Source organism: Cyanistes caeruleus, chromosome 17 (assembly GCF_971803275.1).
Source record: "Cyanistes caeruleus chromosome 17, bCyaCae1.hap1.1, whole genome shotgun sequence".
NCBI lineage: Eukaryota > Metazoa > Chordata > Aves > Passeriformes > Paridae > Cyanistes > Cyanistes caeruleus.
Window position 1 is genome coordinate 16,861,526 of NC_141717.1, and position 15,385 is coordinate 16,876,910.

Below are 15,385 nucleotides of genomic sequence, written 5' to 3' on the forward strand. Positions count from 1 at the left end.
CCGGCCCCGCCGCCGCCCACCGACACTATTCTGTGCGGTGCGGGCCGACCCGAAATTCGCGCTGCCGTCCACCACTCCCCCATGCTGCCCTACCGCGCTGACGTCATCCACGCATGCGCAGTCACCGCTTCTATCGCCGATGCTCCTGCCGCTACGCACGGCTGCCCCGTGCCCGCCCGCAGCTTTTCTACCGCCCTTCGTACCAGCCTCTCAAGCCGCGGAGGGGTAGGAAAGGGGACGGGACACCGGCTCTACAACTGCTGACACCCGCGTCGCCTCTGCCACCGCCCAGCCCAGCCACCGTCCAGTCCCCGCCCTGCGTCTTCACGTCCCCGCGTGCCCCACCGAAGCCACCCAACGCCGGCACACGGCCCCCGCCTGTCTCCGCCCCGCTGCTAACACCGGCACAGATCTCGTCAGTATCCGCTACGCCAACAACTCTCCCCGACAACGCGAAACAGCGACAGTTTTCAACTTTCCTCTTCTACCTCACCACTTCCTCTTCAGAGCCCCAAAAAAGGGATGGGTTATCAGGAAAAAAGGGGTTTAAGCTGAGGGAAAAAGCTTCCTTTTCCACAATTGCCTGTTTTCAAATTGAAGAGGAATCCACTTCCCCTGCAATTTTAATAGTCTCAATTGGAGGTAAACTGTGCTTTTTCTGTGCTGTTAGAGGTATCAACTGACAGAGACTGCCCATTTTCTATTTTTTCCCACTTTAAGTGGAACGGGAAAGCATGGATGATGCTTCCTTATGGATCTGAATTAAGGGCAAAATGCCCCCTTTTCCATCACCAGAGAGATTTAAAGTGAGGAAAACCACTCTTTTCCCCAATATCTGAGGGGTTTAAATTAAAGGGGAGAAGCCATTTATTTACCACTGTATTTGTTTAAATGGAGTTAGCTGTCCCGTTTGCTCATTTTAAGCGTTGCCTTTTCCAGCATTTCAAGGGTTTAAAGCTGCATTTCAGGGCACTTCTACCCACACCCCGGCACCAAATATCTGCGACGGGAGCAAGGCCAGCAGGTATGTAATGGTAATGCCACCTGGGAGACCATTCTTTTTCTTATTTTCATTTAGAATGTAGACAGCCCTGATTAAAGGTCCCTATGAGACACCATTCAAATCAATACTATTCTTCTCCACCCTAATTAATCACAGGTGGAGTGCTACTTAGTAATCACTGAAAAATAATTATGGAAGTCCATAAATTATCCAACTTAGCTGGCAACACTGCTGAAACACAAAGTTTTTCTTCTTACCTTTTTTTTGTTCCTTTGCTCTATTGTCCTGAGTAATTGTAGCAGAAAAGAAAACATTGTTTTTTCGCAAAGAGTTTTCTTCTACGCAGAGCTCCTTACCTCAAATTTAACTCAGAGGAGCCAAACAGCTACGGTCCCTCTGAGGGCCTTTATACCCGCTGGGATTTGCCGCCTCCCCTTTCCCAGGCATCGTGGGAAAAAGAGGCGGGCCCAATTAGGGGTATATTAACCCCAGGCTGTGCTAAGGGGCATTATTCCTTCCAGGGGAATCAGCAGGGGTAAAGAGCTCCTCTCTCATTTCAGTGGAGAGGCTCTTTCAATTTGCTTCAGCCTGCTAAGAGCAGGCATCTTTTTGGGCATTTGAAGCAGCAGAAGTTTTGAAAACACTGTGAAGAAAACAATATTGAATACAGGGAGTATTTAAGTTCATGGTTTTGTGTTGGGGGTTCAGGGGCAATAAGATGCTTTTGTAATGACTCTTCTTCTTGGCTTTTTTTTTTTTTAGGAGAATTTCCCGAAGTTCTAGGTCATATCAAGTGCGATACTTCAGATTCTCTCAGCAGATTCATCGTAACACAAAAGGGAACCGCCCCCACAGCAGCTTTCCTTAGCAGCGGATCGTCCCCTCGCACAGATTCACTTCAGAGAGATAAGACGAGGGCTGTGGTCACAGAGGGGATAAAAACAGGGCGGTGGGGTAGGATTCACACCGGTTAGGGGTTTTGAGTTAGCTATGCGGGGGGGAAGTTTTGAGAAATGGCCTCTGGGGCCACAGTGCGGGAAAGGCTCACTTTAGCTAACAATGCTGAGGCGGGCAGGGCAGAGCAGTCCCAGGGTGTGTTGTCACTTGTCTCTTGTGCTTTCTGTATCTTCTGTACATCTCGTGTAACATATCTCTTGTCTTAGCCCTCCCAGGAGCTTATGAGAAACCCCAGGTCCTTCCGTTCATCTCCCATCTTTGCGTTCCTCGGCCCGACGCCGGCGAAGCTTCTATGCGGGAGTTCGGACAGGCGTCAGAATCGCATCTGTCTTTAGAAGCACGCGATCGGATGTTTTCTTAGGTCTCGTTCTCAGCTGTGTCAACAGCTATATGCAGCAGTGTTTCTTTCCAGCGGATAAGGACTTGTGCCGATTCAAAGGCAGGCAGAGGCTTCCAGCCACAGGATTCTCGGGCATCCGTCTCTGCGGTTCTTGGAAAATAGTTGTTCCATTAGCATCTTTTTCCTCCAGGGCCATCCGAGCCCGGCAGGCTCGCCTGGGGTCCCTCCTCGGTCATCTCGTTCAGCATTCTCTCGGTCCTCGTGAGGACTTTCTTGTCTCAGAGAGTTTTCTCTCCCTGTCACGTCCCCTCGTGTCACGTGTCACGGGTGTCTGGGGGTATTTGGTCCGGAGCTGCTCTGCCCTGGCGCCCAGCCTGGTTGTAGGTGTTTAAGGACAAGTCCCGGGCACTTGTAATTGGAGATTTGTAATACGGGCTGTAGTTGGAGTCTAGGTAGTATTCTTATGTTGGCAGCAAGTGTCTGGAGCTGTGAAGTTACCCTGCAGCACTTTGACTTTTTTCCTAACTTTCTTTCAGATGCAGACGGATTGACCTCATGGCAGAGCGCTGCATCCCAGATGATGGGGGTCCCCCTGAGAAGGTCGGTTACGGTTTTACTTTTGCAGCGGGGCTGGAACCGGTCACTGTGTTACAGCTCTTCTCTTTGTATTTATTTCTAGGAAGTAAAGCCGGAAAGCAGCGGGGAAGGCGAAGCAGGTGGAAGGTGAGCCTCGGTTGGTGGAGAGACGCAGTTGTTCTTGCTGGGGTGTCAGTTTCTGGTGCAACTCCAAGCATCCCTGCTTGTTGGTGTGTTTTAGGCTGCCTCCTGATGCTGTGCTGAGGCCCCCTCACTGACCTGCCAAGAGACCCGGTTTGCTTCTCTGGTGAGCCCCAGCAAATATTACCGAGTCCGTGACGAAGCCTCGACCTCGTCCACGTGTCGGTGCGGTCCTGGTACCCTTTAGGCGTGGCCGAGGAATCACGGCGAGTCGGGGGCGTTGGAAGGAGCGGCGAGGGTGCGCTCAACTTTCAGTGACGCTACATCGCCTCCTCTCCGTTTATCCTAGGCGAACCCTGCGACGACGGCATCCGCCTCGGAGCGTGGCCGAAATGTGTGGCCGGAGGACCCGGGAGTTCCTAAGAGACAGTGAGTAGGAGTTGGGTTTTTTTGCAGTGAAATTGGTGAATATGCCACTAAGATTGTGCACTTATATTTGGTTTTCTTTATCATAGGTGATGATACTTGTCTGAGACAACAGCCTGGTGAGAGAAGAACTTCACAGACAGCGAGGTGGCTTTGTTTGGCTCCCGACCGGCCTCTCGCTGTGACTCACATCTTCAGCCCTCTGAGAGATAAGTGGAGCCCGCAGAGGGGATCAAAGCAGGGCGGCGGTCGGGACTGAGATCGGTTTGGGTTTTTGAGTGAGCTTTGGGGATGGGGAGGTTCTGGAAATGACCCCATAGGCCCCAGTGAGGGAAAGCCTCACTTTGGTTTGCAATGCTGAGGCGGGCAGGGCAGAGCAGTCCCAGGGTGTGTTGTCACTTGTCTCGCGTGCCTTCTGTGTCTTCTGTGCCTTCTGTGCATCTCATGTAATGTGTCTCTTGCCTTAGCCCTCCCAGGGGCTTATGAGAAACCCTGGGGTCCTTCCGTTCATCTCCCATCTTTGCGTTCCTCGGCCCGACGCCGGCGAAGCTTCGATTCGGGAGGTGGGACACATGTCAGAATCGCATCTGTCTTCAGAAGCACGTGATCTTTTTAGGTCTCGTTCTCAGCTGTGTCAACAGCTATATGCAGCAATGTCTCTTTACAGTGGATAAGGACTTGTGCCGATTCAAAGGCAGGCAGAGGCTTCCAGCCACAGGATTCTCAGGCATCCGTCTCTGCGGTTCTTGGAAAATAGTTGTTCCGTTAGCGTCTTTTTCCTCCAGGGTCATCCGAGCCCGGCAGGCTCGCCTGGGGTCCCTCCTCGGTCATCTCGTTCAGCATTCTCTCGGTCCTCGTGAGGACTTTCTTGTCTCAGGGAGTTTTCTCTCCCTGTCACGTCCCCTCGTGTCACGGGTGTCTGGGGGTATTCGGTCTGGAGCTGCTCTGCCCTGCCGCCCAGCCCGGTTGTAGGCGTTTAAGGACAAGTCCCGGGCACTTGTAATCGGAGACTTGTAGTACGGGCTGTAGTTGGAGTCTAGGTGGTATTCTTATGTTGGCAGCAGGTGTTTGGAGCTGTGAAGTTACCCTGCAGCACTTTGACTTTTTTCCTAACTTTCTTTCAGATGCAGACGGTTTGACGTCGTGGCAGAGCAGCTATCCCAGATGATGGGGGTCCCCCTGAGAAGGTCAGTCACGGTTTTTCTTTGCAGTGGGGCTGGAACCAGTCACTGTGTTACAGCTCTGCTCTTTGTCTTTATTTCTAGGAAGTAAAGCCGGATAGCAGCAGAGAAGGTGAAGCATTGCGAAGGTGAGCCTCGGTTGGTGGAGAGAAGCAGTTGTTCTTGCTGGGGTCTCAGTTTCTGCTATAACTTTTATCCCTTGTTTTTTTTATTTTAGGTGGTCTACTTGCAAGATATCCCAGCCAAGGATACTGGAGGACAGGTGGGTGCAAGCTCTGTGTGTTTTGGTGTTTAAGTCCCTGGTTTGCTGCTAGTCTTTAGTTCTCTAAGATAGAATGAAAGAACCACATCACAGATCCCACCTTGCGGATCCTGACACATACTGGAGGACAGGTGGGTGCAAGCTCTCTGTGTGTCTTGGTGTTTAAGTCCCTGGTTTGCTGCTAGTCTTTAGTTCTCTAAGATAGAATGAAAGAACCACATCACAGATCCCACCTTGCGGATCCTGACACACATCGGTGTCACGGACAGGATTCTGAGAGACAGAAGGGGTTGCAGGTTTATCGTGCAGTCATTATCAGGGGAAAGACGTTTCGCCTCAGCCGCCCCTAGCCTGCCACGCCGGTGAGCAGTGTCTAGAAAGCAAGGGAGGTGACTCGAATTTTTTAAAAATAGCACATGCCTCAGGGCAAAGCACCCCACACTCATTTGAGGGCTCTGTCTTCAGAAGTTTACAGGGGATCTTTGAGTATGAGAAGTGGGACTGAGTGGTTTTTCTGTTTAAAGTCCCTGGTTTGCTGCTAATCTTCACCTCTAAGATAGAATGAGAGAACCACATCACAAATCCCACCTTGTGGATCCTGACACGAATCAGTGTCACGGACAGGATTCTGAGAGACAGAAGGGGTTGCAGGTTTATCGTGCAGTCATTATCAGGGGAAAGACGTTTCGCCTCAGCCGCCCCTAGCCTGCCACGCCGGTGAGCAGTGTCTAGAAAGCAAGGGAGGTGACTCGAATTTGTTAAAAACAGCACGTGCCTCAGGGCAAAGCACCCCACACTCGTTTGAGGGCTCTGTCTTCAGAACTTTACAGGGGATCTTTGGGTACGAGAGGTGGGACTGAGTGGTTTTTCTTCTGTTTCAGTCCCTGGTTGGCTGACAAGCTTTTGTAGTCCCAGATGGAATAAAGGAACCACATCGGGAATTCCACCTTGTGCATTGTGACAGTAACTCAGAGTGCTTTTTTCTTCTCTGTCTTTGCAGGATTCGGCGTTGCCCCGAGCACGGCAAGGAGCAGAGATGAGCAGGTGAGTTGGCATTTTGAAGTTAAGTTAGAGGACAGGGCTCTAGTGGGATAGGCCCCTCTGAAGCCAAAGGAGAGGGTTTCTTTGCAAGCTCCCCAGAGCTTTTGCCGGGCAGGGCAGTTCCAATCCATGTTGTCGTTCTCTCGTGTTTCAAGTCATCAGCCATCTCAGCCTCTCGACGTCGTCATGGATTTTTTCGTCCGAGGAACCGGCCTTCGCATCCGCAGCTATCGCCACGTTCACCCGGCAGACATCGCCTGTGACTGCCTTGTACCGTGCCTGCCTCTGTAAAACTAACTGCATTGTGCCTGCCTCTGTAAAAGTAACTGCATTGTGCCTGCCTCTGTAAAAGTAACTGCATTGTGCCTGCCTCTGTAAAAGTAACTGCATTGTGCCTGCCTCTGTAACTTAACTGCATTGTGCCTGCCTCTGTAACTTAACTTAACTGCATTGTGCCTGCCTCTGTAACTTAACTTAACTGCATTGTGCCTGCCTCTGTAACTTAAGTTACCTTAACTGCATTGTGCCTGCCTCTGTAACTTAAGTTACCTTAACTGCATTGTGCCTGCCTCTGTAACTTAAGTTACCTTAACTGCATTGTGCCTGCCTCTGTAACTTAAGTTACCTTAACTGCATTGTGCCTGCCTCTGTAACTTAAGTTACCTTAACTGCATTGTGCCTGCCTCTGTAACTTAAGTTACCTTAACTGCATTGTGCCTGCCTCTGTAACTTAACTTAACTTGAACTGCATTGTGCCTGCCTGTGTAACTTAACTTGAACTGCATTGTGCCTGCCTCTGTAACTTAACTTAACTTGAACTGCATTGTGCCTGCCTCTGTAACTTAACTTAACTTGAACTGCATTGTGCCTGCCTCTGTAACTTAACTTAACTTGAACTGCATTGTGCCTGCCTCTGTAACTTAACTTAACTTGAACTGCATTGTGCCTGCCTCTGTAACTTAACTTGAACTGCATTGTGCCTGCCTCTGTAACTTAACTTAACTTGAACTGCATTGTGCCTGCCTCTGTAACTTAACTTAACTTGAACTGCATTGTGCCTGCCTCTGTAACTTAACTTAACTTGAACTGCATTGTGCCTGCCTCTGTAACTTAACTTAACTTGAACTGCATTGGTTTGGAGCTGCCCTGCCCTGGCACATAGTTAGAGTTAGGTGGAACAATTATAAAAGGTTACAGGTCCTTTTTTCTATCAGGTTTTTGTGTAGAAAATGTGGGCCTAGAGGGTGGCTGAGTCATAGCTACCATAGAATTCCTCACTGACCACCTTGTGTTGTCTTGCAGGTCTCTGATGCCTATTTTCTGAGGATCTACCGTTTGATGTTGAGAAGCAGCAGTGAGAAGATATCTCAGGGCATTTTGTTCAGCAGAGTGTTTCAAATAAGGGTTGCGGTCACTGTGCGAGTTAGTCTCCTGCTGCGTGTCAGAGTGTGTCTGTCTGTGAGAGTCGGTGGGTCAGGGTCTGCTTGTGTGCATGTGTGTCGAGTGGTTCTAACCTTGTATGTATGGCTTTTGCTTTTCAGGACTTGCAATTCACTTTTAAATTTAGAATAAAAAATCCCCAGCTGGGGGGGTTTTTTTTTTTTCCCTCCCAGCTGGGGTTTTTTTTCCTCGGTCCCGGCCGGTCTGCGAGGCGACAGTCATCGCCAAAGTTTGGGCACGGACCGGCCCCGGACCGAGGTTTTCGTCAGGCAGGCTGAATTCGAGGCCCCCCGGGAACCGAGTTCCCGTGGGGTAGGAGGGGGGTGTGCGTTTGTGTCGAGTGGTTCTAACCTCGTATGTATGGCTTTTGCTTTTCAGGACTTGCAATTCACTTTTAAATTTAGAATAAAAAATCCCCAGCTGGGGGGGTTTTTTTTTTTTCCCTCCCAGCTGGGGTTTTTTTTCCTCGGTCCCGGCCGGTCTGCGAGGCGACAGTCATCGCCAAAGTTTGGGCACGGACCGGCCCCGGACCGAGGTTTTCGTCAGGCAGGCTGAATTCGAGGCCCCCCGGGAACCGAGTTCCCGTGGGGAAGGAGGGGGGTGTGTGTGGAGTGGTTCTAACCTCGTATGTATTGCTTTTGCTTTTCAGGACTTGCAATTCACTTTTAAATTTAGAATAAAAAATCCCCAGCTGGGGGGGTTTTTTTTTTTCCCTCCCAGCTGGGGTTTTTTTTCCTCGGTCCCGGCCGGTCTGCGAGGCGACAGTCATCGCCAAAGTTTGGGCACGGACCGGCCCCGGACCGAGGTTTTCGTCAGGCAGGCTGAATTCGAGGCCCCCCGGGAACCGAGTTCCCGTGGGGTAGGAGGGGGGTGTGCGTTTGTGTCGAGTGGTTCTAACCTCGTATGTATGGCTTTTGCTTTTCAGGACTTGCAATTCACTTTTAAATTTAGAATAAAAAATCCCCAGCTGGGGGGTTTTTTTTTTTTTCCCTCCCAGCTGGGGTTTTTTTTCCTCGGTCCCGGCCGGTCTGCGAGGCGACAGTCATCGCCAAAGTTTGGGCACGGACCGGCCCCGGACCGAGGTTTTCGTCAGGCAGGCTGAATTCGAGGCCCCCCGGGAACCGAGTTCCCGTGGGGTAGGAGGGGGGGGTGTGTGTGGAGTGGTTCTAACCTCATATGTATTGCTTTTGCTTTTCAGGACTTGCAATTCACTTTTAAATTTAGAATAAAAAATCCCCAGCTGGGGGGGTTTTTTTTTTTTCCCTCCCAGCTGGGGTTTTTTTTCCTCGGTCCCGGCCGGTCTGCGAGGCGACAGTCATCGCCAAAGTTTGGGCACGGACCGGCCCCGGACTGAGGTTTTCGTCAGGCAGGCTGGTTTTCAGGCTCCCGGGAACCACGTTCCCGAGGACCACCGACAGCAGGATTATAACGGGGCGGTGGAGAGGAGAGTGAAGGTGAGTATGTGTGCGAGCTGAAGCCGGCTTCTGTGGCGAATGAGTATTGTGTTTTCCGTGTGCTCCTTGTGGTTTGGCATAGCAGTAATAATGAAACACCATGTATTGACCTTTCCAGAAATGTTGAAATAGTTATATTCTGTTAATACATATTTGGCTTGTATTGTTCTGTATTTGCATTTGCTGCTGTGTTTTGCTGTATTACTCTGTATGTGAATTAGGAATTTTTCAGTGTGTACATGGATTGTATTGTAATGTATTTGTCTCCAGTTTCTCTGTGTTTTGCTGTAGTGTAAATAAATTCAGTAAATAAAGGTGAATAAACTTTCATCCCCCTCCCCCCTCCCCCCCCCGGCTCTTGTGTTTTTGGTGTGGTGTAGTCATTATTTTCGTTCTATTTCTTGCTTTTCAATCTCTTTCTAACTTTCTCTAAGTCTCTGTCACTGTTGCTCACTCTATTTTTCTGTTTCTTTTCTCTCCAACTCTGTTTCCTTTCCCTCTAGCTCCGAGTTAGACAGAAAGCAACTGGACTTGCTTCCTTTCCACCGTAACTCCGAGTTACGGTGAACAGGAATTGTCTCAGTTTCCTTTCTCTCTGCCTCTGAGTTAGACAGAAAAGAAATAGAGTCGGTTTCTCTCCACTCTCCCTTGGTTTCTTTTCTCTCCAACTCTGTTTCCTTCCTCTCTAGCTCCGAGTTAGACAGAAAGAAACTGGACTCTATTCCTTTCCACCGTAACTCCGAGTTACAGTGAACAGGAATTGTCTCTGTTTCCTTTCTCTCTGCCTCTGAGTTAGATGGAAAGGAAGTAGAGTTGGTTTCTCTCCACTGTCCCTCTCTTTCTTTTCACTTTGACTGTTTCTGTTTTCTCTCTGACTTGGACTTGGACTTAGTTTCTTTTTGCTCCCCCTCTCTTTCCCTTTTCTCTGTGACTCGGACTTGGACTTGGACTTAGTTTCTTTTTGCTCCCCCTCTCTTTCCCTTTTCTCTGTGACTCTGACTTGGACTTGGACTTAGTTTCTTTTTGCTCCCCCTCTCTTTCCCTTTTCTCTGTGACTCTGACTTGGACTTAGTTTCTTTTTGCTCCCCCTCTCTTTCCCTTTTCTCTGTGACTCTGACTTGGACTTGGACTTAGTTTCTTTTTGCTCCCCCTCTCTTTCCCTTTTCTCTGTGACTCTGACTTGGACTTGGACTTAGTTTCTTTTTGCTCCCCCTCTCTTTCCCTTTTCTCTGTGACTCTGACTTGGACTTAGACTTAGTTTCTTTTTGCTCCCCCTCTCTTTCCCTTTTCTCTGTGACTCTGACTTGGACTTAGTTTCTTTTTGCTCCCCCTCTCTTTCCCTTTTCTCTGTGACTCTGACTTAGACTTAGTTTCTTTTTGCTCCCCCTCTCTTTCCCTTTTCTCTGTGACTCTGACTTGGACTTAGTTTCTTTTTGCTCCCCCTCTCTTTCCCTTTTCTCTGTGACTCTGACTTGGACTTAGTTTCTTTTTGCTCCCCCTCTCTTTCCCTTTTCTCTGTGACTCTGACTTGGACTTAGTTTCTTTTTGCTCCCCCTCTCTTTCCCTTTTCTCTGTGACTCTGACTTGGACTTAGTTTCTTTTTGCTCCCCCTCTCTTTCCCTTTTCTCTGTGACTCTGACTTTGTTTCTCTTCACTCTCTCTCTATTTTCTTTCCCTCAAACTTTAACTCATTTCTCTCCTCTCTAACTTCTTGCTTTGCTTTCTAGCTTCAAAGTTAAACTTAGAAAAAGCAGCAGTAGAACCTTTTGTGCTCCCGGGGAGTAAAAAAACAATTTAAATAAAAATTATAAAATACATACCACTTACTCCCCGGGAGCACAAAACCTTCTACTGCTGCACCAGACTTATTATTTTTATTCTTTTTCTTTATAGTATATATACTATATAGTGGGGCTCCAACCCCTCCCACCTACACTATACCTAGTACCCACCCTCACTCACACCTGGCACACCACTGACCCTCCCCTAGCACTCACCCAAGCCCTGGACCCACCCCCCTATGCACCCCCCCATGCACAAGCACCCACCCTCCCTATGCACCCCCTACGCCCACGCACCCACCCTCACTACACACCCCCCATCCACAAGCACCCACCCTCACTATACACCCCCGAGCCCCAAGCACCCACCCCCCTATGCACCCCCCATTCCCAAGCACCCACCCCTACTGCACACCCCCCCATCCCCTAGCCCCCACCCCTACTGTACACCCCGCCATCCCCAAGCACCCACCCTAACTATACACCCCCCCATCCCCTAGCACCCACCCCCCAAGCACACCCCAGCCCCAAACACAGCCCCCCACCCCAGCACCCCCACTCCCAACACGCCAGGAACAACGGGAGCCCCCCTAATCAACACAACACCCACCAAAACACCACCCCTCAACCCCAGCAGAGCCCCCGAGCAGCCCATCACGCGACACCACCCCCCGGCGCCGCTCCGCCCCTCGGGACCGCCCCAGAACCATCGATCACGCCGCCCCACCCCCGGCACCGCCCCCCGGCACCGCCCCCACGCCGTCAGTCTCGCGGCCCCGCCCCCCGACCCCGGCCCCGCCCCTGCGCCGTCCATCACGCGGCCCCGCCCCTCAGGACCGCCCCCCGCGTGTCCGTCACCGAGCCCCGCCCCCGGCACCGCCCCCGAGCCGCCCGTCACGCCGCCCCGCCCCCCGGCACCGCCCCCGAGCCGCCCGTCACGCCTCCCCGCCCCCCGGCACCGCCCCCGAGCCGTCCGTCACGCCGCCCCGCCCCCTGGCACCCCCTCCCACCCGTCCGTCACGGCGCCCCGCCCCGATGACATCAGACGGCCGCCATTTTATGAAAAATATCAACATTATGATTTTTAATAAAATACATACAAAAACACGATAAAACGACACGGTAACACAAGCACCACACCCCGCACACACGCCGCCGATCCCGCCACGCCAAAAAACCCGTCCCGAACCCGCAGAAAAAGTCCCGATCACCGTCACCCCCCCAAGCGCCGCGCAGCCGCGGGAACACCCCGAGCCGGCCCGGAACGCCTCTCCGGCGCGCGCCAGCACGCCAGAGAGGCGTTCCGGGCCGGCTCGGGGCGTTCCCGCGGCTGCGCGGCGCCGGTAAAACCCTCGGCACGGGCGCCGCCATCTTGACCGGAAGTGCGTCACCGGCACCCCGGCAACCGCCCGGAACTGCCCTCCTCCCCGTCCCGCCCAGCGGTACCGCCCCCGAGCCGTCCGTCACGCCGCCCCGCCCCCCGGCACCGCCCCCCAGCCTGCCCGTCAAGGCGCTCCGCCCCGATGACATCACACGGCCGCCATTTTGTAAAAAAATATAAACATTAACATTTTTAATAAAATAGGTCCAGAAACACGACAAAAACACACCGTAACACAAGCACCACACCCCGCACGCACGCCGCCGACCCCGCCGCGCCAAAAAACCCGTCCCGAAGCCCCGGAAACAATCCAGATCACCGTCGCCCCCCTAAGCGCCCCCTCGCCGCGGGACCGCCCCGCGCGGACTCGGAACGACCCTCCGGCGCGCGCCAGCGCGCCGGAGGGTCGTTCCGGGTCCGCGCGGGGCGGTCCCGCGGCCGCGCGGCTCCGGTAAACCCCCCGGCACGGGCGCCGCCATCTTGACCGGAAGCGCGTCACCGGAACCCCGGCACCCGCCCGGAAGCCCCCACGGCGCATGCGCGGCGCCATTTTGTCCCGGAAAAAAATCAAATCGAGAATCCCAAATCCCGGCGCCGAGAAGCGGGAGAAAAACGGCACCGAATGCCGCGCGGCAGCGCGGCATTCGGTGCCGTTTTTCTCCCGCTTCTCGGCGCCCCGTTTCAAAGCCACACACAAGCAGGACACTACAATTATGCATAACCACATGGGCGCGGCCATTTTGAACCGGAAATATAGGGCGCGGCCATGTTTTTGCCGGAAATACATGCGCGCGGCCATTTTAAACCGGAAATACATGGGGGCGGCCATGTTTTTGCCGGAAATTGATGGGCGCCGCCATGTTTTTGCCGGAAATATAGGGCGCGGCCATGTTTTTGCCGGAAATACAGGGCGCGGCCATTTTAAACCGGAAATACATGGGGGCGGCCATGTTTTTGCCGGAAATACAGGGCGCGGCCGTTTTGAACCGGAAATTGATGGGCGACGCCATGTTTTTGCCGGAAATAGATGGGCGCCGCCATGTTTTTGCCGGAAATACAGGGCGCGGCCATGTTTTTGCCGGAAATAAACGGCGCGGCCATGTTTTTGCCGGAAATAAACGGCGCGGCCATGTTTTTGCCGGAAATACTTAGCAGCCGCCATATTTAATCTGAAATTCAAAGCTACAGCTCCAGACTCGAGTTCCAGCTTGCAGTTCCAGGCTCAAGTTCCAGGTTATGGTTCTAGGTCACGATTCTAGGTCAGGGTTCTAGATCAGGTTCTAGATCAGGTTCTAGATCAGGTTCTAGATCAGGTTCTAGATCAGGTTCTAGATCACGTTCTAGATCAGGTTCTAGATCGGGTTCTAGATCGGGTTCTAGATTTCAGTTTCACTTTCACTTTCGGTTTCGGTTTCACTTTCGGTTTCACTTTCACTTTCACTTTCAGTTTCAGTTTCACTTTCACTTTCATTTTCGGTTTCGGTTTCACTTTCACTTTCGGTTTCACTTTCACTTTCACTTTCGGTTTCACTTTCACTTTCGGTTTCACTTTCGGTTTCAGTTTCACTTTCACTTTCACTTTCACTTTCGGTTTCACTTTCGGTTTCAGTTTCAGTTTCACTTTCGGTTTCAGTTTCACTTTCGGTTTCGGTTTCACTTTCGGTTTCAGTTTCACTTTCGGTTTCGGTTTCAGTTTCAGTTTCAGTTTCGGTTTCGGTTTCAGTTTCAGTTTCAGTTTCACTTTCGGTTTCACTTTCAGTTTCACTTTCGGTTTCGGTTAGGGTTAGGGTTAGGGTTAGGGTTAGGGTTAGGGTTAGGGTTAGGGTTAGGGTTAGGGTTAGGGTTAGGGTTAGGGTTAGGGTTAGGGTTAGGGTTAGGGTTAGGGTTAGGGTTAGGGTTAGGGTTAGGGTTAGGGTTAGGGTTAGGGTTAGGGTTAGGGTTAGGGTTAGGGTTAGGGTTAGGGTTAGGGTTAGGGTTAGGGTTAGGGTTAGGGTTAGGGTTAGGGTTAGGGTTAGGGTTAGGGTTAGGGTTAGGGTTAGGGTTAGGGTTAGGGTTAGGGTTAGGGTTAGGGTTAGGGTTAGGGTTAGGGTTAGGGTTAGGGTTAGGGTTAGGGTTAGGGTTAGGGTTAGGGTTAGGGTTAGGGTTAGGGTTAGGGTTAGGGTTAGGGTTAGGGTTAGGGTTAGGGTTAGGGTTAGGGTTAGGGTTAGGGTTAGGGTTAGGGTTAGGGTTAGGGTTAGGGTTAGGGTTAGGTTAGGGTTAGGGTTAGGGTTAGGGTTAGGGTTAGGGTTAGGGTTAGGGTTAGGGTTAGGGTTAGGGTTAGGGTTAGGGTTAGGGTTAGGGTTAGGGTTAGGGTTAGGGTTAGGGTTAGGGTTAGGGTTAGGGTTAGGGTTAGGGTTAGGGTTAGGGTTAGGGTTAGGGTTAGGGTTAGGGTTAGGGTTAGGGTTAGGGTTAGGGTTAGGGTTAGGGTTAGGGTTAGGGTTAGGGTTAGGGTTAGGGTTAGGGTTGGGTAGGGTTAGGGTTAGGGTTAGGGTTAGGGTTAGGGTTAGGGTTAGGGTTAGGGTTAGGTTAGGGTTAGGGTTAGGGTTAGGGTTAGGGTTAGGGTTAGGGTTAGGGTTAGGGTTAGGGTTAGGGTTAGGGTTAGGGTTAGGGTTAGGGTTAGGGTTAGGGTTAGGGTTAGGGTTAGGGTTAGGGTTAGGGTTAGGGGTTAGGGTTAGGGTTAGGGTTAGGGTTAGGGTTAGGGTTAGGGTTAGGGTTAGGGTTAGGGTTAGGGTTAGGGTTAGGGTTAGGGTTAGGGTTAGGGTTAGGGTTAGGGTTAGGGTTAGGGTTAGGGTTAGGGTTAGGGTTAGGGTTAGGGTTAGGGTTAGGGTTAGGGTTAGGGTTAGGGTTAGGGTTAGGGTTAGGGTTAGGGTTAGGGTTAGGGTTAGGGTTAGGGTTAGGGTTAGGGTTAGGGTTAGGGTTAGGGTTAGGGTTAGGGTTAGGGTTAGGGTTAGGGTTAGGGTTAGGGTTAGGGTTAGGGTTAGGGTTAGGGTTAGGGTTAGGGTTAGGGTTAGGGTTAGGGTTAGGGTTAGGGTTAGGGTTAGGGTTAGGGTTAGGGTTAGGGTTAGGGTTAGGGTTAGGGTTAGGGTTAGGGTTAGGGTTAGGGTTAGGGTTAGGGTTAGGGTTAGGGTTAGGGTTAGGGTTAGGGTTAGGGTTAGGGGTTAGGGTTAGGGTTAGGGTTAGGGTTAGGGTTAGGGTTAGGGTTAGGGTTAGGGGTTAGGGTTAGGGTTAGGGTTAGGGTTAGGGTTAGGGTTAGGGTTAGGGTTAGGGTTAGGGTTAGGGTTAGGGTTAGGGTTAGGGTTAGGGTTAGGGTTAGGGTTAGGGTTAGGGTTAGGGTTAGGGGTTAGGGGTTGGGTAGGGTTAGGG

The 15,385-nt window shown here is 51.6% G+C and overlaps 1 protein-coding gene across 3 annotated transcripts; it reads left to right on the forward strand.

The window, feature by feature from the left end:
• The first annotated feature begins 23 nt into the window (after positions 1-23).
• Positions 24-7,527, forward strand: LOC111944879 (uncharacterized). Of its 3 annotated transcripts, XM_086854089.1 has the most exons (13): positions 26-642; positions 940-1,024; positions 1,766-1,786; positions 2,837-2,900; positions 2,980-3,023; positions 3,118-3,183; positions 3,367-3,446; positions 3,533-3,707; positions 4,568-4,630; positions 4,709-4,752; positions 4,842-4,886; positions 5,887-5,930; positions 7,230-7,527. In XM_086854089.1, exons 1-6 carry the CDS (start codon positions 114-116, stop codon positions 3,152-3,154), a joined length of 780 nt encoding a protein of 259 aa, XP_086710215.1. In that variant the 5' UTR covers positions 26-113; the 3' UTR covers positions 3,155-3,183; positions 3,367-3,446; positions 3,533-3,707; positions 4,568-4,630; positions 4,709-4,752; positions 4,842-4,886; positions 5,887-5,930; positions 7,230-7,527. The 3 variants fall into 3 exon arrangements, with proteins under 3 accessions (XP_086710216.1, XP_086710215.1, XP_086710214.1); XM_086854088.1 differs by having other exon boundaries at positions 3,533-4,630; XM_086854090.1 differs by lacking the exons at positions 2,980-3,023; positions 3,118-3,183; positions 3,367-3,446; ... (4 more) ...; positions 5,887-5,930; positions 7,230-7,527 and having other exon boundaries at positions 24-642; positions 1,766-1,796; positions 2,837-2,875.
• Positions 7,528-15,385: the final 7,858 nt, after the last annotated feature.

What these genes read in the sequence shown, in the direction of transcription:
- LOC111944879 (XM_086854088.1), top strand. Translation starts at nt 114, where the DNA reads ATGCGCAGTCACCGCTTCTATCGCCGATGCTCCTGCCGCTACGCACGG. An exon ending in TTTAATAGTCTCAATTGGAG is followed by an intron (nt 643 to 939) that starts GTAAACTGTGCT and finishes TGCCTTTTCCAG; the next exon opens with CATTTCAAGGGTTTAAAGCT. An exon ending in AGAATTTCCCGAAGTTCTAG is followed by an intron (nt 1,787 to 2,836) that starts GTCATATCAAGT and finishes ACTTTCTTTCAG; the next exon opens with ATGCAGACGGATTGACCTCA.